The sequence below is a fragment of the Camelus dromedarius genome, chromosome 7, assembly GCF_036321535.1.
Source record: "Camelus dromedarius isolate mCamDro1 chromosome 7, mCamDro1.pat, whole genome shotgun sequence".
Lineage (NCBI taxonomy): Eukaryota > Metazoa > Chordata > Mammalia > Artiodactyla > Camelidae > Camelus > Camelus dromedarius.
This window is the reverse complement of record NC_087442.1, coordinates 21,833,368-21,858,623: the sequence shown is the minus strand read 5'-3', so window position 1 is coordinate 21,858,623 and position 25,256 is coordinate 21,833,368. Positions and strand designations below refer to the sequence as shown.

Sequence of the window (25,256 nt, the reverse complement as noted above, 5' to 3'; positions counted from 1 at the left end):
TTTTAGATCTTGCAGTGGGAAATAGAGGGAGTTTTTAGTGGTTTTTATTATCTCTCCAAAGTAGGAGGCCTTATCACTATTGGAGAGTGTGGGAGACAGTGGAGTTGGAGTTACGAGGAAAACAGAGAAGCTTTAAAACAGGCCCAGGGATTTTTAGAGCAGTGAAAATACTCTGTGTGATACTGTGATGGATGGATATATGTCCATTATACATTTGTCCAAACCCATAGAATGTGCAACATCAAGAGTGAATCCTAATGTCAACTGTGGACTTTGAGTGATTATGATGTGTCAGTGTAGATTCAGCAACTGTGACAAATGTACCCTTCTTGTGAGGGATGTTGATAAAGAGGGAGACTATGCATGTGTGGGAGCAGGGAGTGTATGGGAAATCTCTGCACGTTCCCCTCAATATTGCTGTGAACCTAAAACTGCTCTAAAAAACAGTCTTCATTAAACAACAACAATGACAACAAACTAGACCCAACGGAGTTGGAGATCAAAATGACTGAGGAAACAAGAAATTTCAGGCAATGTGTGAGATGTGTGAAGGCCCACGAATTCAGTGTGCTACCAACCTCCACGTTCGATTATTCTAGCAAAGTGGTAGTTTGGGGAAGACAGAGAGATCTAGAGTTGGAGTTTTGACAGTTGAATCCCATGGAAGACAATGGGGATTAGAGATGAGGATCCTGGTAGGAGAGGGGCAAAAATAACGGAGTTAATCAAGGTTCCAGGAGAAAGTAGAAGGGAGCTGATATAAAGAGGATAGAGAGGTTCAGGGACTTTGAATTCTATTTAAAGAACAGTGTGATAGGCAGCCTCTAAGATGATCCCCAGTGACCCTGCCTCCTGGTATTCATGCCCTTGTGTAATCCTCTGCCTTTGAGTGTGGGCTGGACTTAGTGACTCTTCTCACGAATAGAATATGGCAAAAGTGATGAGATGTTACTCCTGAGATTAGGTTCACAAAGACTCGTGCTTGTCCTCACTTGCTCTCCCACATTCTTGCTCTGATACAAACCACTTACCATGTTGTGTGCCCTATGGAGACACCCACACAGCAAGGAAATGAGGCCCTGCTGAATCGTGCCAGTGACTGCATGAGTGATCTTGTAAGCAGATCCTCTGTTAGTCAGTTAAGGAGACCTTCAGATGAGATCACAGCTCCCACTGAGACCTTGATTGCAGCCTTGTGAGGGAACTTGAGGCAAAGGCACTCAGCTAAGCCCTGCCTAGATTCCTGACAGAAACTGTGAGATAATAAATGCTCATTGTTTTAATACTAGTTTGGGGCTAGACTGTTATGCACCAATAGATAATTAACACAAGGTATCAGAGAAGTAACTGAGAAGGGAGAAGGACAGCAATTATGATCAGAGAATGGGATGTTTGAGTTTACGATTTTAGCCAGGGAGCAGTTGTAATGCTTCTCCTGTCCTAAAGAGAGAGCTAAACATGTGCAGAGGTCAAATTCCCTGATGATGAGGTCAAGTTGCTGAGAGGCCAGGGTATTGGATAAGTCAGGCACATGAATGTTGAAGTCACTCAGGATCATTAGGTGGGGAAAAGTGTTCACGAGGTGTCAGTTTCAGTGAATGACAAGGTGGCATTTGGGGGCAAATAATAGACAACCGCAGTAAGATGGAGAATGCTATAATCAGGTGGAATGAGCCTCCATAAAGTTGTTTTTTTTTTTTTTGTCTTGTTTTGAAGAGGGTGGCAAATTAATGGTATGGAAGAGGCACTAGGCATCTAGGAAAATGCTGACCCCAAAACTTGACTCTGGGATATATGAAATGTTGGAGAATAACCTCTTTTCCAAAGAGCTACAGGGGAAATGGATGTCCTTGGTGTAGAGCCAGGTTTTAAGACTAAGATTAACAGCATGAAAGTAAGGTCCTATAATCCTCACAGTATTGGCACTCGACCAATATTAGTTGTCTCTCAACGTTCACTTAAACGTTTAAATGCCTTTGCTTTGCGCCCCCCTCCCCCTAATATCCTTATTGGAAAGAGACCAGGGCTAGGTGAAGGGATGGGTTCTTCACACTTGATCAAGGGACTGCCTCCTCCTGGCTCAGGGAGTGCGTGTTAGCAAGGCTTTCCGTAACTTCGCTGGCGCAGCTAGGAAGAGATCGAAAGAGGGCCTTTCGGCCCCGTGCACAAACATATCACCCGCGTAAGAGATTCATTCCTTCCACCCCCCCCCCACGCTAAAAAAAATTATTCGAGCGCCTAACAAGAGCTAGACACCGGGGACACACTCCCTACTACAGAGAGGCGCCCGGCCAAGTTCGGGGTCAAGGCCAACATCCGTAGGTTTCACGATGTTCAGACTTTCCCAGGTTCGTCCCACACTTTTAGCTGGGTAAAATGTCGGAAGTCGGTGTGTACCAGCACTGAGATTCCTCTAGGATCCAGCTTCGTTGGCTCGGGCTCCCAGTCCGCACTCCACAACCCGCGTGCCCCTCCCGGAACACCGGCATCCACTTGGGCTCCCAGGCGGCCCGCGGGGCGGGGCGCAGTGGGCGGGGCCAGGCCGGAGGGCGAGGCTGACCCCGCCCCCGGGGCTCCCATGGCCCACCGCGCCCCACAGCCAGATGCTGACGTGTCCTTTCCTTCTCACTACACCTCCCGACACCACTTACTACCGCTGCCCCGGAAGTCCCGCCCTATATTTAGCCCATCACCGCAAATCAGCTCTTTCAGCGCTTCCTGAAACTCTCCACCCATTTTGAGACCAAGGGGCGGGGCTCCGCGAGCAGGGCGCCTATTGGCTTGGGGTCCAGCGGACTCCGGGCGCTAATTGGCCGGAGGGCGGTGGCGCTCTGGCACGCTTGCGCGGCGAGTAGAACGTGTGGCGGCGGCGGAGATCGCGTCTCTTTCGGTCTCAGTCCCGCTGCTGCTCTCGTGAGTGCCCGGCGAGTCCGTCCCGTCCGTCGTCCGCAGCCGGTCTCTCGCCAGCTCCTCTCTGCGACGGCCTCTCACCAACGCCGACACACACATTGACACATCCAAGCCGGCCCGCCGCCTTACTCGCTGCCTTTCCGTCTCTACACATGGCCTCCTCCGCGCAGAGCGGCGGCTCCTCCGGGGGACCCGCGGTCCCCACCGTGCAGCGGGGCATCGTCAAGATGGTGAGAGCGGGGCCCCGGACACCGATCCCACCGCCTGCCACCGAGCGGGGAGTCTGGCGCTGGCTCCTTCCCCTCCCGCCAGCCTGCGTGGTGTCCCAGATCCTCTTTCCTCTGCCCCCTTCCTCACTTTCACCCGTTCTCGGAATTCCCTCCTTAGACGCAACCCGACACGGACTCCCCTTGGTACCTTACCTCCCGGACACCCTGGCATTCGGGGTCACAGTGATTTCCGTGGTCGCCGCACTCAGTCTCCTGGCTGTTTACCAGGACAGACCGGTTACTGATTGATTAACGGGGATAATTCGTTGTTATCTGGTCCTCCGTTCCTCCCGTCTTCCTGTCCATTTTGACATATGCTGAGCAGTTTGCAGTTTTTCGAGCTCCTGACATCTGCTCTTACAAGGAACTCCTGGAGTACTTGGCCATCTTGAAGCTTTTATGTTTTCACTGACGCTCAATTACTTACTCCGAGTTTTCTCGCTCCCTTTTCCTCCTTTCCTGTCTTTTTCCTTCCACCTCTGGTGTCAAATCTGTAGTCCTGAGAGCTCCTCATATTTGTGATCCCCCTGTTTTTGACTCTTAAAGTGTTAGGCCAGTAGGAATCTTAGTGATCATTATTGTTCCTTCACCCCTTGCAGATGAGATTGGTTTGAAGAGGGCAAGTGACTTGCCTAAGGTCACGGTGGTTTGGCTTGGAGTCAGGATCAGAGCCCAGGTGTTCTGATTCCCAGTCTAGTGCTCTAATACTATAGATTCTGCCTGATTTTGTATCTCCTCACTCCCTACATCCTTGAATTATGAATTTAAAACCCTGCAAGTTTCATTTAAAGAAAATGTATCTCCAGCTCCATGATAATTTTGGAGTGTAAATTCTCTTTACCAGTTGTCCACTCTGTTGTCCTGCTCACAACCCTTCCAAATATTGGAACCTGACATTTCTTGATGGTTACCAAAATTTCTGGTTGTGATGACCAGACTTTTAGAATTCATTTCAGACTGCAATTCTGACTTTTCCATCTGAAATATTCTTTATGACACTTTGTCCCAAAGCTTCACAGTGTTTAGAAAGTTTAAAAAACATTCTGTTTTCTTGGTTCATTGTCTTTCATAGGATTATAATGTTCTTTAGCTTGTGTGTGTGAATTAGATTTCAAGACACCCCTTCCCCCGTTCTCATGTATTCATTCCTTAGGCAATATTCTGCCTCCAGCTGAGATTCTAAGGGTTTTCAGTATTGCTTTTCCCCTTTATACATAAACCGAGAGTCAAAATTTATCAGAAACTGAATGAGAAGGGAATTTCCAAGGTCCAAATATTTTCACCTCTTTGAAATATTGTCCTGACCCCTGAAAGGATTATCCTTAAGTGGCTCTTCTTTCATTAGCTTTTTTCACGTGCACTGATCTTTCCCTTCACCACAGGAACAAAGCAGCGCTTGGTGGTCTGGTGGTGGGATTGGGAACCTTGAGTGAATCTTTCTGAGTTTTTTCCTTTACTAAGGCCTGAATTTTTCTTAAAGGCCCCTCTCATTTGCTGGGTGGGAGTAGAATGAAGCTGAACATATTTTCGCTTCTGCCAATGCTGGAACCTTCCAGGGCATCTGGATGCTGTGGAGTGACCATGCCGGCCCACAGATTACCCCGGTGGATATTGAATATCAGCAATCACTTGCTTAATAAGGCTCCTGTCTTGTGCCGAGTCTTCCATTTATTTCCTCTCGTTTGTAATACCTAACAAGTAGATAGGCTCATTGGCTACATTTTACAGATGTGTAATCTGAGGTTTAGAAAGAATAGTTGACCCCCAGGACAGGGACTTTTTGTTTGTAATGAGAGGCAGAGATGGGACTTGAACCCAGGCCTGTCTGCCAAAGCACATGCTCTTCAGTATCCTGGTCTGATGCCTCTGACTCCAGGGCAGAACTTTAGTGGAGGGCGGGGCCCGTGATGCACGGCCGCAAAATTGCAGGAAAGTGAAGCTAACTGTAATTGAGCCGAGGAAAGATTAGATGTTTCTTACTCCTGTCTTATCCCAGGGCTGCTGTTTTGGTAAGTGAATTCATATGATGCTTATGGTCCTAATGTGCAAAAGAGTGTGGTGTAGAAGACACATTGGGATCGGGAAGGAGGCTTTGAAGACTCAGTGGTCGTCTATACTGATCTTTTTCTGTGACCAAGCTTGCAAGGGGTCAGGGGTTGTGGAGGTGGCGGTGAGTTCCAGGCAAGGATTAGGGGAGGGAAGCCGAGTGAACTGCAGAGCAGATGGCAGATTTGTGCCAGGCTTCGAAGCCTGTCTGGAATGAAAAATCGACCCCTGGCAAATTGCTCTGTGTGAAGCTCTGCTGCTAAGCAAAGTTGTATTTTCCTGGAGAGTAATCGTTTCCAGCGGTACTAGGAACTGCTTCATAAGAACTCTGCGAGGGAAGATGGAACTCTCTGACAGAGGAAGGTGTGAAGGAAATAGCTTGATGAATGGGAACACAGTAGTCACTGCTTTTTTGTCTTAGGGGAGCAGGGCAGAAACTAGAACCCTGACTAACCAGAGGCGGGCCTCTCAGGCTGAGCCCTCCGGGTTTGTCTGGACAGAGGGTGAGCTGAAGGTCTGGGGTGGCCTAGGGTTGAGGTTTGCGGCAGTAAAGAGGAATACTAGTCCTTCCTCTTTTTGGGCAAAAGAACGGGTTGTAAGGCCGCGGAAAGTACACATTTCTTCTGGTCTCTGCCTTGTTGTCCCAGTAAGTGCTGTGTTCCTTTTTTGAGGTTGACGAAGACAGACCTTGGGAATCCAGTTGTACAGAATTTTGGCATTTGACCAGTTTTTTCAAACGATGGTGATGGTAGAGGCCACATTTGCTATTGAGAGCAGGAGGAAAGGGACAGAGTGGGTTCTGGAATGTGTTAAGGAGGAGGTGGGCAGTAAGTTAACATGAGCACCGTGGAGCGCTTCTGTTACTGGAAAGACAGTGGGGATGATGGAAAACTGAAGGTGGAGTTTTATTTTTTGATTTGGGATGAGACTGGCAGGTGTGTGGGCAGACAGAATCGAACCTGGAAAAGTAAATGTCTGTCAAGTCAGATACATTCTCAAAACCCTAGAGGATTCTAACTCTGGGTTTGAATAATTTGCTAGACTTCAGCAGCATCAGACTATTGTCAGCACATGTGAAATAGAGGTTGGGAGAAGTCTTGGGGTATTTAGTATAAAATTCAGTCACCCCACTTAGCAGCTACTTAGAGATGGCTATTTTCTCTGGTTTTACTGACCTGATTTATTTCTGTTTTGGAGATAGAGCCCTTTTCTATGCCTTCACTCTGTAACTCTCCTGTCCTATGTTTGCATGTCTTTTCAAGCAGGAGCACCCAGCAGAATGAATCCGCCACAGTTCTTGAACTTTCTGCACTTATCAGAAGCAGCCATGGAAGCAGCATATCTTACCCTGCTTGTGGTGTGGAAGGCCAGAGAGAGGACAGTTCCAAATCCTGGCTCCCATTTCACCCTGCCCCACTTAAGAGGAGAAAAGAATCCCTCTGTCCATCTTTGGTTTTGTGCTAAGAACCATGATTCTCACCCGATAACTAAGGCATAGGGCACCTGTAGGAGGAGATGGCCACGATTTCCTCCTTCGAAAGGACTTGGGCTGCCAGGTTGTGGTAAAGCGGGATGTAGACATTGTGGTGAGTAGCTTAGTGGAAGTTTCTCCAGATTACAGCCGGTAGGAAATGCTGCCTATAGCTAAGTGTTTCTTCCATGTCTGAACTAAGAAGTATGTATCTTTCCTGAGTGGTGTGGGGACAGAGTAGTAGTCTGTTGATCTGTTCCTTCCTGTGTGCACTTAGCTCATGCAGACTGAAAGAAAAACACATTTCTTAAGCTACTTAAAATACTCTCCTGCTACTCAAAGGGGCAAGGTCGCTGAATGGCAGTATTTTAATAGGGCCATTTGCAAAGAAGTAGGTAGACTAGGGTGGAAGGCTTTTCCCTCTAGTCCTAAAATTGCCTACTTCCCAGCAGGTGAGCATGGTAGCTTTCAATCAAAATTGTAAGTAAAGGGGCACTAAGTTTTTGCTGTATCTTAAAGGCTTTCTGTCATGTTTTCTTTATGAAAAGGAAGCATCCAGCTGGCTCTAGTCACGCTAACAGTGGCTGCTGCCGTGTAGTAACTAATGATAAAGAATGATGAGCAGTCATATTTTCTTTCTTGAACACATTTTGTTGATCATCTGTGTGAAGCACGGTCTGGGTATTGGAGAAGCAGCAGTAAAAAAAGTAAATCAGATTACTGCCCTCATGGTTCATGGAGGAGACAGACAATCAACAAGTAAATAAGAAGTAAGCATTATAATATAAGAGTGATTTCAGGTAGGGGAATGCGACAGAGTGGTTGGAAATAAGGGAAGGGGTGGTGCCTTTAGATAGGGTGTTTAGGAAAGGCTTCCCTCAGCTGAGATCTGATAGACATTAGAGAACCAGCCATAGGAGAAGAGTTCCCAGCAGAGGAAATGCGAGTGCAAAGGTCCTGGGGTCTCCACTGATGATGATCTTCAGTGTTTTTATAGTAGCTCTTCAATTTCTTCAAGTTCAGTGTTCCACATAAATAGTTTGGGCTTAACTTGAGCTGTTAATATACGTGTTGCAGGGTGATAAATGGCAGAAAGGCAGTGGAGATGGTGGCTGGTATCCTGGTGTGATCAGTAAGTCTACTGAATAAATGTAACCAGTGGGAGACTAATTGAAAAATACTTGCTTTCGGTCATATTCATGTTTCTTACAGGCCAAGACTAAGGTTTTTGGACTTCCCATCAGCCAGTCCTGTGCATTCCCAAGGTCACCACCTTTCAGTGGAGGGGACCTGACTGAGAAAATAAGTGGCAAGAGCAGGCAAGAGACTTACAGATCATCTAGGACTTGTAGGTGTTTATACTTCTGCTAGCGTTTTATTACTACAAGGAATTTAGTAGCTCGTCAGGATAGAACAGCTCACGTGCAGTGTGTCTTATTAACAGGAGTGGGGACTTCTGAGGCCGGATAGTGATCAGTGCTCGTAATAAGCAGGTGAATGATTTGGTGAGTCTCTGCCCCAGTTTACTTGGAGAATGAAACTTGGGAAATAAGTGCACAGTTTAGTTTCCATTGGCAAGTTCAAAAGAGAAAATTGGCCAGGTTTTTGAATCCAGGTAAGATGGTTCTACAGCCCATTCTGCAACCAGCTTGAACCAGCTTGAACTAGAAATCCAGCTGACAGGTGTGGTTCTAGCAGAAGGTACAGAGGATATCCTTTGGAATCTGGTCTTTGGATTTATTTTATTTCATTTTTTCAAGGAATAGCTAAACTAAATGTTGTAGGAAATTCTTTTTTCTCATCACAGACAAGGAATAAAGTAAAGGGATTCAACTCTTACTGGGCTTATGTCACTTTTCCTCCTATTTCTTGTTTGGAGATGGATACCCACCCTGTTTCTGTTGCTACTTCTTCTCCTGGGAGACTGACATATGCTTTTTGTTCTACAGCAGAAATTGATGCAGAATCACAGGTTGTGAACATTGGATGCAGATGGAGTGTTGTGGGATTTCGCTTGCAGTGAGACTCAATATGATAAATTAATGTTATGTTTTTCTCACTTAGCTCCCATGTTTAGGGAAAAAAAGAACAGTGGTTTCAGTTGGCATTTTTTAAAAATTAGGAAGTTAATGACTTACAGGGAAAATAAACCTAATGAAAATTTAGATGACATTTTCAGATGTCATTTTTGAGATGTTCAATCTGTGATATAATCTGGGCTCGGCGCGTTTTCTCCATTTACATGCTTATAGTGAGTGACTTTAAGGCACCACCTCTCTGTGCCTCAGCACATTTTGAGGTGCTTTAAGTTCTCCTTATGAAGGAAGTAGTCTCCTTGGGATGATCTGGTAACACCAACCTCATCTGTAATAGGAGGAATTGAGGAGATTTGGGGAATGGTACTTTAAGTTAGTAAATATATATGAACATTGTTCCTGGGAAACAACCTGGCAGAGAAGAGACGTCATTGGCCTGGGATTCAGGGAATACAAGTGCCGGGCCAGATGTCGCTGCTCTCCATCCAGGTGATGTGGGTAAGGTAGTCCACCTCTCAGCCTCTTCTCTCTCAAATGAAGTGGTTGGACTCATTGTCTCTAAGCTCTTTGCAGTCCTCGAAGGCTGTGATTGTGTAAGAAACCCTGTATTACATGTCTTCAGGCATGAATTAAGAGCTGAGAAATCTCTTACTTTCTGGTAGTCTTCACTTTGGGTTGTTGCTTATCCTGCATGAAATATATTTTCTGTTTGTCTTCCTTTTTTTTTTTGTTTTTTGTTTTTTCTTTTTGAGAAGGTGTCCTAGTTGAAATAGGGTTGTCTAGTGCGAAAGACCAGAGAGTTTGAATTAAACTAAGTGATCAGATACTGGAGTGGGTGGAGGGCAGATAGAATTGAGCCACAGAGGTTCATGGTTTCATTGGTGGTATCAGGATAGACTCGTGGAAGTGGTTACTCGGGACCCAGAGGAACATGACATTACGCAGTCTCAGCTCTGCTTCAGAACAGCCCCACGTGCTCCTGGGGCAGCGGGTCTTGAGAAGGGTGAGGAGGAGGAGGGCACTCTGGGAACCTGTAGCTCGTGGGGAGAGTTTATTCTGGCTCTGATCTTGTTTGGGGGAGTCTGGCGGGAGTATGGGGCTTGGTTGGGTTCTGAGCCAAAGCCTCTTCCTTTAGATCATTCTCACTGTCTTACAGATCTTTCCCACGTCTATTTAATGTTCAAGAATAGGAATCATCTTAATCTATTCTGGGTAGTTCGTCACATGGTTTCTTTTCTTTTGCATTTATTTTTTATTGTAAGCTTTCTTAAGTCTTTTCTGGGAGTCTTTTTTTTTTTTTTTAATGGCGGTACTGGGGATTGAGCATAAATCTTGTGCATGCTATGCATGTGCTGTACCATTGAGCTACACCGAGCCCCCATGGGAGTAGATTTAGAGAAGAAGCCCGGTGCTTTCCTAAACAGGTCGTTGAATCAGGACCACTTAGGAGGCCGTTCTGAGGCACTGAATTAGAATCTCTCCAAGTATGGTCTGGGAATCGGTGTTTTTAAACAGCCACTCCTAGGTGGTTCTGAAAGTCCATTTGGAATTGACCCCCGGGGTTGGCATTTGAGACCCACTGATGATCTTGTATAACTCCTGTGCCATGTGTAGTTGAAGGGGCAGGACATACATGACAAAAGAAGTGTATGTTTTTGGGGCCAGTGCACCATAATTTTATATGAGGCAGGATAGTAGCTTCTCTTTTTTTCTCTTTTTTAGCACTTGTCTTGCTGGCTCCCAGGACACTTTGCATTGCTTTTAATCTGTAGCTCAGTATTGGGCTGCCGTCTCAGGGGTCCATTTGCAGTGGCTCTGAGAGCCTATTCCTAGGTCATAACTGACAGCTGAGAAGTTGTTGTTTTCTGTGCCTGATTTAGGCCATATGTTCATTTTAACACTCATCTGCCACTTTTCCTTCTATTTGCATAGATTCCCAAGATCTCCTATAATTTGGCACCAATAACTTGGCACATTAGTACTATGGAAGTCTTCTGTGTCATCTCCAGACAGGAGGATTCTGTGCTCGCTTTCTGCTCCTGTAATTCGGCGGAGCCATTACCCTCCGTGGGCATTTTGGTTTGTCTATTTGGATCCATCCTGGTTCTTGTTTATAAGCCCCGTTCTTAACAAGAACAACAGTAAAAGCCAACATGACCTCTTTGGTGGTCTTAGTCTTTACTTTTTATTCCACTATCTTGCCTAAGATGGAAATAACATTTTCTTGTAATTCTCAGGTGTTTGAAGTCTTTATTATCAAAAGTCACATTTGCAGTTCCTTGGTGGCCTTTCCTCATTTTGACCAACAGTTTTCTGGTTCATACCTGAAGTCCTTCCAAAGGCTCAGGTGAATGCCGTCTAGTGTTAATAATTTCATAATTAGTGATATTTAAATTTTGGACTTAGTACTTGCTTATAAGACTTCAGACAGTTATACCTACAGTTTTTTTCTGTAGATACATACACCCTTTTTTTTTTTTTAAAGAAATAGAAATTAGGTCATAATGAGTCCTGTAACTTTCTTTTTTTTTAATTGTTGTAACTGTCTATGTCATAATTATACATCTATCTCATTCTTTAATTTCTGAGGAATATTCCATCATTCGAGTGTATTTACTCATCCATTTTTTCCTGTTGATATATGGACATTCTTTGGTAAATCTTGGTGTTCTTGTGTCGGCATTTTTGTAAGACGGCTTCCCAGAAGTGTGCTTAATGTTTTTGGTGGTTGTAGGAGGGCTTTACTTAGACTGCACCTTTTTATTTCTTACAGGTATCATCTTAGATTAGATTTAGGGCAGAATACAGCTTAACATCGCCTTATTCATTAATCACTTCACGTTTGGTAGTCTCTTTCCGCAGTCAGTATCCTTGAAAACCACTTTCTCTTCAGGGGAGGGCAGAGCTCTGCAACTGGCCATCCTTAAATCACTGCTTAATTGTTTAAAGACCTCCAGGTGCTGTAAGGTCGTAGTACTTAAAGGAGAGTAGGCTCTCAGAGTTTAAGCCTTACCTGTTTCCTCTGGCTTCTAGGGAGCTCCAGGGCTAAGGAAGTGTGCAGCCACCCAACTACAGGTGACAGGAGCGGGTGAGGGCAAGGTCCTGTGACAGTCTGACTTTTTTCCCTACAGGCTGGTACATAGCTCTTCCTCTTTTTTCTTTTTCTTCTTGGATTAGAAGGTGGGGGTGGTAGGTGGTGGTAAGCGTGACCACATCCTGCTCAGGAAAACCTGGCCATTTTCAGAGTTGTTTGGAGAGACCGAACCAGGGGAGTCTTATTTGCAGCCTTTTGGTCCAGTACTGTTACCTAAAGTTTACCGGCATGTATTGAAATACTACTTCTAATTTTATTTAGTTTAAAAATCTTTTGGGCAGTCAGCTGTTTTTTAAATTGAAATATTATTTTAAAAGGAAGCAATTTCACTGTTGAAAATGGGAAACCAGGATTATTTACTGGTTGTTACTTACTAGAAAGTACTTTTAAAAAAAAGAAAACCGCACAGTGAAAACAAAACAGTTATTAAATTCTAGCAGGTACTGCGTTTTGCAGAGGGCTCTGAAGGAAGTTGTGATTAATAAGAGCTAGAGATGTGTGAAAGGCTTCCTGCCACCGAACTGAAACTGTCTCCTTCATTTAATAGGAAGGACTGAAAGAGAGTTGAAAGGGGACGGCATAGCTCTTATTTATGTATAAATATTAAATGCTGGTACATACAGGGCTTATATACCACCTAAAATAGTTTCTGTTTTTGTTTTTGTTCTTTAAACAAGCCCACACCCTGGGAAACAGACATAACTTGTGTCTTGAGCAGAACTGAACTGGTTTTCTGGGGTGTCTGTGGTTCAGATCATTAGCTCCACTGACCACTAGCCAGAAAACCTTGGGTAAGTCATCTTACCCCTCTAAGTTCCAGCTTTGCCTGTGGATGAGCATAATAACAGGGCTCACCTCATGGGGCTGTTGCTGGTGAAAAGAGAAGGCAGTGTCCTGACCATTGACTGGTGTTGGTAGTCCAGCATTTTCCATATCTGTCCCCAACTTGGACAGGGATGGAAATGGAATTGAGGCAGAGTGAGAGGAACAAGGGCACCTGGTAAGTTTGTGATGTTAAGATTGTTCAATTTGAAGGACTGGCTTTAATTTTGAGATTATTATTTTTGACTAAAATGTCCTTTATTTTGTAAGTAATGTGATGGCATTTGTTTTTTTCTAATGTCCTTGGCAAAAATAAAAAGTGGATAGCATGTTAGTCCCTAATTTTGGGGGGAGGGAAGCTACTGGTCTGGGAACCCCTGGCTTAGCAGAAATATGGGCACCAGAAAATGTGTAACCTTCTGAGCTTTGGGGGTATCATTCATTTATTTAACCTTTAGGAAAAATGAAACAAATTTCAGTAATGCATGGAACGGAGCAGCGCAGCTGTCTATGTTAATGCTAGTGGTGGGTCAGCGACACAGGTGTGGCTAATTGAGGCTCCCTTGGACTCCCTGCCCTATCCTCCCAGCAGCCCTCTAGTTTCTGGTACGTTAGGACCAGCCTGCACTTTGTCTGCCTCCCCGCCCCTGCCCCCCAGGAAAAAAAAAAATGTCAAAACATGAAGTTGATATATTTAGAAAGAATTTTCCACTACAATGTAAAACATTTTCTATTATCTCTGCCCCAAGATGGGCTAGGTAATCCAAACTTGTTTGGGGGACCAGTGCCCCAAACTGGCAATCTCCCAGAGAGAAACAATATGTAGAACCAGCATAAATGGGTTATTTGCAAGGAACCGCTGCTTATCTGGCCTCTACCTTTGTAAGGGCAGGGCGACTTACACCCCAGTCGGCCCAGGGCTGTTATCTTGGCATGATTATATCGTCAGTAACAGCCCGTTTGCACTCTCAAAGTGTCCCGATTTGAGTGATAAGATGTGTATTTAGCGGGTTTAGTAAGAAGAGTCAAATCTAGGAGAAAGAAGGTCGGGTGGCACAGTTCTCAGAGGCCAATATAAATGGGAGGTAGATGTTCTGTGAGTAGCATCTAGGGTGGCCTGAGAGGAGGGGGGGTCTCCAGGCTTGAGACCAGGCTGTGCCCCTGATTCTGGGTAAAGCTTTGGGCTGGTAAGATTTTAGTTGTCAGTATCATTAAAATGCTCCTGATAAACAGAGGCAGGTAGCTTAGTTTTATGGTGAAAAGGGGAACTTGTGACTCTAATTACTGAAGGTTTTCTTGGAGAATGGATGGGCTGGAAAAATCAGATGTGTTATTTTCAGATCAGTTTCTTTGTTTTAAACATCTCTTCTGGGGAGATGGTGAAGGTGACAAGCCTTGACAGAGGCGGAGGAATAAAACGGATGAGCTAGAATGCAGTAGAAATGGGTAGGTACAGGTGGGAATACTTAGACGTTCTTGAAAGCAGCTGTGAGCAATATGCAGTCAATGTGCTAGTTAAAGGCAACTTGCCTGAATTGAGGAAGGCTTGCTGGAAGTTGGTGGTAGAGAAACGAACAAGGTAGGTTTGCGTTTCTGGTCTCTGGAATGTGAACTTAGGGAACTTTTAAACTTTATGAATTCTGTTCCAGGAGAGGGAGGGTGCATATAGCCTTTAATACCAGGTGCATTTTTATCTTTGGCAACAATGCAAAACAATGACTTACTATGCCAAGTGTTGTTTATCTGCTTACCCAATAGGATTCTCCCAGGTCTTCATGGAAAGTGGGGCATTTCTTCCTCCCTTTCCTTCCCTCTGTGCAGGGGAGAGGGAGACTCAGGTACCTGGGTCCTGGAATCCCGCTGAGATCTATTATTCTGTGTGCAGTAATTGCTTGTGTTACTACTCCTGGCGGGTGAGCCCTTTCACAGCCCGGAGGCCAGGAGGCTGCCTCTGTTACTTAAAAGCCGACTTATCTTGTTAAACTCCTCTCCTGTGAGAGCTTTAGAATCTCCCGGGAGCTCCCGCAGGCTCTCGGTGGGGCATAGGTCCAGCTCCCGGCTCAGCCCGCCCTGCCCCTGTGTTAGTCATCTCCACTCGGGCGCGAGAGGAATGCCTCGGGGAGCCAGGCAGTGCGCGGCCGCCAGCCAGAGCGCTCGGCTGCCACTTGAGTCCTAAGCCTTCTCGGATTGGTGCTCTTAGTGAAAGTACCTCTCTTAACTCTCGTTTCAGAAGAAGAGATGTTTCTTTGATTATCAACCGGAGAAGCTGAAAGCCTATGTAGAGAGAATAATAAACTTAGGACTCAGATTCTAAGGAACAGGGAAAATGGGTTTTTAAAAGGGGTTGGTGGCACAAGGCTAAACATGTGCCCCGTGAGTCTGAGCTGTCCGTAAACTTGCACATGAAATTTCTATGCTGTATGTATTAAAGACTCTCCTTTATTTTCTTATTCATTGGAAAGAATATTCCTCCTCCCCCCCAAAAGATGAGAGAATCACAGAGCTGGGTTTTAGTGGTATGAGTAGACTGTTACTGGTATTCTCAATAAAAATGGGGGCACGGTCTCTTCTGGGCAGTACTTGCAGTGAAGATACCACAAGCAAATTCCTGATCACGGTTACGCAGCCTTTGGGTGAATTTCTTAGGAATCTGCATCCTGGTGGAGGATGGGGGCGGACCAGGGCACCAGCTTTGAGTGGGGAAGGAATGATCACTTGTAATCTCCGGCTGTGTCAGTTGATAAGGGACTTCTTCGTAGTCTCTGTAGGATTTTAATGGTAAGGAGACCCCTGGGATGGTACATTAATTTAGCAATAAATGACTTCAGAAAGGTTTAGGGTAGATTTGTGGTTTGCACTTCTTTATTTTGACATCTAAAATTGACTGTCAACATTTCAAATAGGAAAAGTTTCCAAAGAAGTTTGGATAATAAAATGGGAAAATTAATGCTTTTCATGGGTAGCATAGAAGTCACCTGACTTCCCGAAGTTTTGCAGTCAGTCCTACGTATAAACCACAATAAATATATCAGTTATTCTTGAGATGATTCATTCTGAACAGTGTTGAGTACTAGGCTCAATCATCTAGCCTCCCATGGCTATGTACAGTAGGTCTGAGAAAGCAAGCCCAAGGAACAGTAAATGCAGTCATTTCTGTAGGGTGTTGCAAGATCTCTGATACACTTTCACTTAGCTGTATCTGGCACAGGTCTCCTACCCCCTTTTAATCATTGGATTATGATTGTATTTTGTAGACTGTCCATTTTGCTCAGGGTGACGGTGATGGTGGTGCCGTGAGGAGAAATAAGAGATGCCAGCCATTACAGCCATCGAGGCTAGGAAAGTGGTGGCTGGACTCTCCCCAGCCCAGGGTCAGGAATCGTGGCTGCGCCTCTCCTTCTTCTGAGCATTGGAGGTGGGGAGGAGACGGGAGTCAGAGTTGGGGATGGGGTGGGGGCTGGACCCACAGACCCTGGGAACTGAGGAACCCCTGAAATACGATTGTAGGTCTCTCCACCCTTGGCAACCGGTACATCACCTCCATTTACCCCTGAAGGGAGAAGAAGTCTTTGCCATCAGAATATTTGTTTCTTGAGCTTCCCTCACAGAAGGCGTACTCCGTCTTTGGGGAATTGTCTCTGGTCCCTGCAGTGCCAGTACATAAATTTGGGAGAAATAAGATCTTCAACCTTCCTCTCACACATGTATAGCAGTTCAGAAACGCAGAGTGGGCATGTATGCAAAGTGTATGTGAACAAGAAAAATGGCATTGTTATTTGAAACCCACCAAAGAGGCTGAGGTCAGGTGCCCTAGAAGTGAATATTTTGAAACATTAAAAAAAAAAAGTGACTTTTTAAAGTACTTGAAGTGTTAAAATTTCGTATAGTCCCCAAACCAAATCTGTGGACTAGGGCTCCAGTCCATCATTGTTTGATAAACACTGCTACAGGTGTTGCGGAAAAATGTGTTACGCTGTTACGGCCCAGTTGTGACAGCAACCTGGATCTGGGCAAGAGACCAAGCAGCACTCAGAGAGTTGGAGAACTCAGGTTTATTACCCCAGCTGGCCCAGAGGAGTTAACACTTCAAGCCCTGGACCCCATCTGTAGGTTTACACAGGCGTTTTATGGGCTGCCAGTTTTATACTTTGCAACATCATATGCAAATGAAGTATAACAGAAGTTGACCAACCAGGAACAAGCTTTGTAGAAATAGACCAATCAGGAGTGAGAGAAATAACCAATCAGAAATGAGCTCAGGGAACCAATAAAATTTTAGGTGTAAGTTAGCTGCTTTAGAGGCAAAAAGTGAGAGAGCCTGTGGGCCAGGGAACCGGACTGTGCTGGGAGAAGTGCAGAGGCCCTGCCTAGGGGTCCTGCCGGCCTTTTTATGGGACTTCCCGCCTCAGAGGCTGGGATGTGGAAAATACTCAGAAGGCATGGCCCGTGGAATTTCTGATCCCATTCCTGACTAGCACCTGAAAACGCCTGTAATACTTCGTTCATAAACAGTGCTTAGAATGGACCTTTACAAAGTCGTAGGTCTAGAATTTGATGTTTTTAGTGGCAGTACTGTACTCCAGCTGGGATCTGGGTTGGATTCTGAGCCCGCTGGAGAATCTGTGAGCTGCTTTGATGGTTTCTGTCTTCTCCACTGAGCACTTCTCTCCCTGTTGGTATGTTTTTTTGCTTCCACTTACATTTCTCTGCAAGCTTCTTTCCTAGAGATAAAATGAAAAAATGTTACTCTCTCATTGCTATCAGTTTAGGCATTTAGATGTTTTTGTTACGCTAGTATTTGGATATTGGTCTTGGGATGTAAATCTGTCAAGAGATTCTTGTCTATTATACAAGAATAAATACCAGATCATGGAGTGTATATTCAGAGAAGAGGTGACAGCATTTGTTCAGACAGTATCTCTTTGGGGGATATGGGAAATGTCTGAGGGAAGTGGGAAGACAATTGAATAGTTAATTGGGAGGTTTCTCCAGTGTGGTCTGGGATATAGATTTGAGTGGTTTCTGTTGAGAATAGACCTGACAGCTCACAGGAAATAATCGAGTGTTTGGAAATGAGTTGGGTAAGACATTCTTAAGGGAAATTTGACATCCTATAGTAAGAGGGCTAATGAAGAAAACGGGTTGAAGGAAAGCGTTCCCAGAGATAAGACGAACTTCTTAGGGGAGAATGAAATGATGCTGGAGACGTCATTTAGACGTCGAGTTAGAAGGCAGAGAGAGAAGGCTGGATGAGGTGCTGAACTCTGGGCCGGGAGAATCTTTTGAGGGGAGGGTTAATGAGGACATGTTGGCCTTTTGGTCACGCTAGGGAGGGAGTCCGTGGAAGGCCTTGGAGAACATTCGGGCTACCTGTTGTCATTTGGCAGAGAAGCAGGAAAAACAGCTGTGAGTGCACCACTTGCTCTGGAGAGCTTAGTTTGTTAGCCTCAACCAAAATCCACTAAGCCATAAGCTACTTAAGGACAAGGACCCTATTTTAATTGTTTTTGTCCCTTCTCCTCATAGTCCAGCCCTTGATACTTGTGCTTCATACATACTAGGACCATTCATTTATTCCAAAAAACCCCACTTCTTGAATGTTTACTTTGTCTCCGGTCTTACTCTGGGCTCTGGGGCCACGCGGTGAATAAGAAGGACGGAGTCGTTGCCCGGACAGAACTTGCCGCATGGAGAGGAAAATTGATACTAAAGCATTAATTATGCTATTTAACGTTGTGATGAGTTCTATGGGAAAGAAATGGGAGAGAGGGTCAGAGTATATCCAGTGTATATCTGACCTAGTCTGGGAATTGGGAAGGCCTCTTTGAGTAAAACGTTTAAGCTGAATTTGCCGGAGAACCCATCTGAGCCAGGACAAATTCGCCAGGCTGAGAGGGGGATAAGGAGGCGGGGAGTTAACCTCACTGTGCTACCCAGCACCCAAGGGTCTTGTTAAAGTGCAGATTCTGAATCAGTAGGTCCAGGTGGAGTCGGAGTCTGCATTTCTAACAAGCTCTCAGGTGATTGCTGGCTGTCTGTGCATCCTTCTCCTCTTTCTTTCAGTTGAAAAGATGATGGGATTCATCTGTGGCCTTGGTGGCTGCAGTGATGTAACTTTGGGGGCATTCAAAGTATGGTTGATTGGCTGTAGAGACTCTTACTCTTCCTGCCCCCTCCACGTGCTAGCTGAAAGTACTCCTCTGCTGTGCTGGCATTCTGATCCTGACCCTTTGGCGTTGTAGAGGCGGACAAAGGTGTGGGGGAAGCCAGGAGGAAATTAGGACTTGGTAAAGACAAAAGAAAATAAACCCCTAAACTCAGAGTCCAGTATCTTGCAAATTAACAGATTTCTCTTGGCATGTCCCAAAACTTTTTCCCCTTTGTTTAGACTCCGGCATTGTTTTTGATAGTCAAATTCTTAGTTGATGATAAAGAAGGCCAACTCCCAGGGGGGAAAGATTGACCATCAAGATTACAGGACTTCACTTGAATGAGAAATATGTATGGTGCTCTTACCTCTTGCAGAATGTTCTCAGTTACTCTAATGCTGAACTTTCACCAGTTGTTTTCTCAAAGCTTTTGAGACAATTCAGGGGTTTTGGGCTTTTCTGACTATGAAACCTAATTAGATTACACGTGTGAGTTTTTAAAACCCACACCAGATAACTAGCACTGGAAGGAAGAGGGTATCTGCCTAAAACTCAAGATCCTTTTTGGGGGCAATAGCCTTTTTGTGAACTGTGTACCCAGAGGTTTGAATTCTGTGATTTGAAAGCATCCAGCATTTTATTTCATTTGGAAGAAGAACATGAAGCAGTGAATGGGTCATACTGGAAGATAAGGCCTTTGCAACACAGTAATAGTTTTGTTACTGAACCGAACTTGGGTCCACTTTGCCGCACAGCAAAGCCAATTTACTGACACTGGATTATGGTGAAGTACAGCGTTTATTTGCAGGGCTCCAAGCAAAGTGGCTCGAGTTCAGAAGACCTAAACTCCTCGATGGCTTTCAGGGAATGGTTTTTAAAGGCAGCCTTTGGGGTGAGGGCTGCAGGGTGTATGACTGTGTTCTGATTGGTTGATGGTGAGGTCTCTGGATGCTGTTAATGTTAATCATTAACCTTCTGGTTCCAGCCAGCCTGAGGTCTGTCTCTGTGCTGGTTCCCAGATGTAGTCACCATTCTCCGCCTGGGTCGGGGTCTTAGTTCCTGCAGAGCACCTCAAAGATGTTGTCAGATGGTTATGTGTAGCCCTTGGGGAGGAACTAGGACTGTTTTATCACTGAACTATTGTTACTTTTCTTGTTTAACTGCTTTTTGTTTCTGCATTCCCTCCCTTCCCTAATTAGTAACTTCTTGTGCCTGCTCTTTGGAACTCCCAAAGGCCTAGGAGACTAAAGCCTTTCTCTGTAAACAAGAAACAGGGACACGGAGGGGCTTTTGTACTTGAGAGGGCCCCACAGGGTCCTGCTAGGTTTCAGTTTGACGTTCATTCTCTTAGTAATGTGTGTGGAGGGAGGGGAGCGGGAGAAATTCTTAGAACCACCAAGGAGATCTAGTTCTAGGGATTTGTTTTGTCAGCGAGGCTCTGAAGCAGCCCCGTAGTGTGTTTAGCACCTTTAAAAAGTTTTTAAAATTTTGTTTTAAAATAATTGCAGACTTACAGAAAAGTTGCGAGAGTAATACAAGTAACTCCTGTGACCCTTTCACGCAGAGTCCCCATTTGCAACATCATCCTCTCTGTATTTATTAGATACTGTCATTCTTGGTTCTGTAAAGTTGCAAGCTCTGAGCTGGTGAATTTCAAGCCATTGCTTCTTTGAGAAGTACAGAGTTTGTTCCTGTGAGCCTCTGGTCACCACATTTTAGTCAAGTGGTAGATACACAACCTTGTTCTGTGTTCTTCTATTTAAAGATGTTTTATTTAATATACAGTGTCGATTCGTTAATATTGACCTTTTGAGCAACAGCACTGTAACTCGTGCCTGAACAAAAATTATTCAACACGCATTGTTTTCTCTGTAAGGCACATCATAGCGGCTTGCTTTGTGCTACAGGACTGTGCCTGGGGGGCCATTTTAAAAACAGCAAAATCAAAAAACCTGACCACTGCAGTAATTTTCCTTCAGCTCTAATAGCCTGAGTACTTGACCCTAAACATCTGGTTGAAGGGTCAAAGTCCTGTAGTGATAATTTTTTTTAGGTTTTGGAGTCAATTAATTGGGGGTTCTTTCTTTGATAATTTTTACACATGATAGTTGCTCACTCTGAAGTATTCTTTTGACACCTGGAATGGAATCTTCTGAAATGACACTTTGATTTGCCTGTTGTAGAGTTCCTGCTAAATTCTTGTTTCTGAGTAACTGGTTCCTTGACCACAGTAGAGCTCAGTGTCAGGTAGTGAGGACTTGGCTCTGCACAGGACCATCCTCTGGCTTCTGGCTTCTAGCAAATTGAGTTAATTCCTTCATGGTGAGGCTTTATTTGTGCAAGTTATAGCCTTGATGGTTTTTATGTAAGTCACTCATTTTTTGATTCGTACTTCTCAGGTCAGATATTTAGCATTTGGAATTAATTAGAAAGTGCACTGGGAGAACACTGTGTTCTAGTCCTGATGCCATCATCTGACTATACCCCAGTTTCTTCATCTGTAAAAAGGGAATAACTGCCTGCTCTGCTTCCTCAGAGCACTGTTGTGAGGATGGAGAGGAATGGATGTAGGGAGGGAAGGAAGAGAGACCAATGGACTGTGAGGCATCTCACTTAGTAATCCTAACGCCCCAAGGAGATGATAGTAGTATTGTTCTCACTTATAGATGAGGAAATATCACAGTATTTGGAATGCTTTTCACTTGAGTTTGTATTCAAACTTAAGACTGATTTCAGAGTTCATGGTCATCTGAGGCTGTGACAGTCAGGATACTTCATCAAGTTTGAAGTTCAGTAGAGACTTACACTATGATACTTGCTTACCATTGTCTTTGTAGTTATAAAAATCAGCTCCTAAATCCACTTTCCCAGAGAGTGGGTATCTTAGCTGATAAAGCAAGGAAGCTAGATTGTGGATTATTTAATTCTTTCTGGGTGAATTCAGTGGTGGGAAAATTTCTGTGATTTTGATACTTACTTTTAAATCCCAAGAGGAAATGTTTTCTTCTGTTGTACATATACTTCCAATCTTTACTTCACACTTTGAGCTATTTCTTATAACAGTATTGGCTATTATTTATTGGGTCTTCTGGCCAACTTCTGTGCTATAGACTTTGTTTCCTTGTTTAGGTTTCATAACATCTCTCATGGATGTTCTGATATACTTATTTTATAAATTAAGAAATTGAGGCTCATAGAGCCAATGAACTTTCCGAGATCACCACTGACATTAATATTTGATTCTGAAACTGAATTCTTAGTGCCATATGCCCCTACCCTTTCTCTGATTATAAAAATGAGCAGTTTGTATAACTTGAAATGCTTGTCCCAGAGTTAATTTTTCCTGTGCAGTCAACTGTTTAGACTACCATAGAGCTAGTTTTCATCTCATTCCCTTGTTGTAATGTTTTATATCAGGGGTTGGCAAACTGACTCTGTAAAGGGCCAGACAGTAAATATTTTAGGCTTTGCAGGCGTTATGGACTCCAGAGCAACTACTCGACTCTGCTGTTCCAGCATGAGAGCAGCCGCGTGGACAGTTACAGAAATGAATGAGCTTGGCCATGTTCCAGTGAAACTTTACTTATGGATGCAGAAAGTTGAATTTCATACTTTTTTTGCAGGGGTTACATAATATCTTTTTTTTTTTAAACCACTTAAAAATGTAGAAACCATTTTTAGCTCATGGGTTGTACAGAAACAGGTGGTAGGGCGGAGTTGGCCAGTGGGCTGTAGTTTGCCAATCCTGCTTTTTATCATTCTGAAATTTTCTTTTCTGTCTCCTTTTTGGGTATTTGTTTGTAAAACTGGACTCTTAAGTCTCCTTTCCCTTCATATGGTAGTGTTTAATAAAGTGTTGGTTTGGTTTGGGGCAGCCAGCTCATGAAAGCCTTTCTTGCTTGGTGATTTAGTCTTTGACACCTGCTCTGCTGGCACATGTAAGCAGAGATTTTAACAGCAAAAAAGATTTTATCAGTAGGTAACCTCACCTACCGTTTTAACAGATATCAACTCCCCAAATACTTGTTTCTACAGCTCCCCAGTTGCTTGTTTCTGTATATGGCACAATGGAACATCAGGATTGGGGACTTCAGGTTGGGTCCTTGCCCTGCCATCAGTATTATTTTTAGCAAAAGTCACTTTATCTGTCTTGCTGGCAGATTTTTCATCTGTGAAATAAAAGGGCCTCAATTAGACGCTCCCTTTAGCTGCCTTCTCTCTGCAGTGATTGTGGAATCCCCTTGAGATTTGGACTCGCCTCTTGCCAATTTTTGGGACAGCTGGCCCAGGAGTAGCTACTTATGTCTGTCTCTCCTGAACAAGCCCATGTACCCAGCGCAAGTGCAATGGCCTATCACGAGGCCATGGGCTTCCAGGTCATTGTACTCGAATGCTGGGCCCTCTCATTTGGGTTTGCCTCTTGCCAGAAAAAGAAAGGAAAAGCCGGCTGTGTTAGTGAGTATTCTGGGAAAGACCTCACAGCTTAAGTTCTTTTGGAATTGGTTGCTCTTTGTCTAAATGACTTTTTAATTTTCAAGAGATGATTCTTCCTGTGGAGGCAACAGTGCTGCCTGCCAGGAAGCTTTTTCTTGATACACTTTGAGATTTTCTCCAATTTAGTTTTTCTTTCTTTTTTTTTTTTTAAGTTATGCTCTTGCTTTAGTTTCACTTCTTAGAAGAAGTTTTCTGCTTCATTAAAGTGCACAAGAGTTCTTTCCCACCCTGGATGGTATTTTTAGGTGGAGAAAACACCTTGTCCAAAGAGTCGGTGGCCTGCTTCTTTGTCCCTTTGACATACAGCCCCAAAAGGTGCAGCCTTTGGGTTCTGGCCTTTGCAAGCTTCCAGGTGGTATTATGGACTGTTACCCCCCAGTGACTTTCTTGTTCTTCTTTCTGTGCCACTGAGGGAAAGGAGTTCATTCTACTTGCTGTACTGTTTCTCAGAAAAAGCTTTTATTGTTTTTGGCCATTTTTATCCTCTTCAGAGCTTTGTAGATTTCGCTAAAGTTCTGCTTCTTTCCTGTGACTTCTACCTTGTTATTTCTCAAGGCCTTGAAAGTTGACAGTAGCCCTTCATTCTGCTGTGAATCATTATCACCATGCCTGACTTTTGGTTCTGAGTCAGCTGCCTTTTAAAAACACTTTTTGTTAGTCTTGTTCAGCTAAGGGTCTTCTTGCAAGCTATGGAAATCCCCCTGTGGTGAAACAGACGTTTTATGTCATGTACTTCCATATTGGAACTTAAAATTTTTTTAATTGAAATAAATTCACATACCATAAAATTATACAACTATTACCACTACCTAATTCTAGGACATTTTTCATTGGTACTCAAAAGGAAAAGAAACCTTGGACCAGTTAGCAGTCACTCCCTGTTCTCTCCCTCTAGCCCTTGGGAACCACAGATCTACTGTCTCTATGGATTTACCTTTTTGGGGTGTTTCATATAAATGGAATCATTCAATATGTGGCTTTTTTCCATCTAACTTCTTTCATTTAGCAGAATGTTTTCAAGGTTCACCCATATTGTAGTCTCCATCAGTACTTCATTTCTTTTTATTTCTGAATAATAATTCCATTTTATGGATATACCACATTTTGTTTATCCATTCATCACTTGTGGGACATTTGGATGCTTTCCACTCTTTTTGGCTCTTAGGAATAATGTTGCCATGAACCTTTGTGTACAAGATTGTAGATGGACATGTTTTAGTTTTCTTGGGTATATACCTGAGTGGACTTGCTGGGTCATACGATAACTCTTTTTAACTTTTGAGACTGTCAGACTGTTTTCCAGTGACTGCATCACCAGCAGTGTATGAGGGTTCCAGTTCTTCCACATCCTTGTCAACACTTGTTACTGTCTGTCTGATTGATTATAGCCACCTTAGTGGCTGTGAAGTGATAAGTCAGTTGTGGTTTTGACTTGCATTTCCCTTATGACTAGTGATGTTGAGGACCTTTTCATATGGTAATTGGCTATCTGTGTATCTCCTTTGGATAAATATCTTCAAATCCTTGCCCATTTTAATCTTTGAGTTACAATAGTTCTTTATTCCAGATACTAGACCCTTGTCAGGTATGTTTTGTAAATATTGTCCTTCACTTTCTTGATTGTACCGTTGAAGCACAATATTTTTGATTGTGCTTTCTAAGATGGTGTCATATCTAAGAAACCACTGCCTAATCCATGGTCACAAGTATTTATACCCATGTTTTCTCCTAAGAGTTTTATAGTTTAACTCTTAGAATCAGGTCTCTGATCCTTCGAGTTAACTTTTGTATATGGTGTGAGGAAGAGGTCCAGCTTCATTCTTTTGCACGTGGATATCCAGTTTTCCCAACACATTTTTGTTGAAAGGTTCTTTCCCAAATATTTTGACACCCCTTTTGAAAGTGACTTGACCATAAACTTAGGGGTTTATTTTGGGCTTTCTTTTTGTGACATTTTGGCGTTTA

The 25,256-nt window shown here is 43.9% G+C and overlaps 1 protein-coding gene across 1 annotated transcript in view; it reads left to right on the top strand.

The window, feature by feature from the left end:
- The first annotated feature begins 2,809 nt into the window (after positions 1 to 2,809).
- Positions 2,810 to 25,256, top strand: part of SND1 (staphylococcal nuclease and tudor domain containing 1) — a 379,791-nt gene continuing 357,344 nt past the window's right edge. Inside the window, exon 1 of the mRNA XM_010975627.3 lies at positions 2,810 to 3,140. Coding sequence (XP_010973929.1) covers positions 3,063 to 3,140 — 78 coding nt within the window. The 5' untranslated portion in view covers positions 2,810 to 3,062. The remainder of the gene's footprint in view (positions 3,141 to 25,256) is intronic.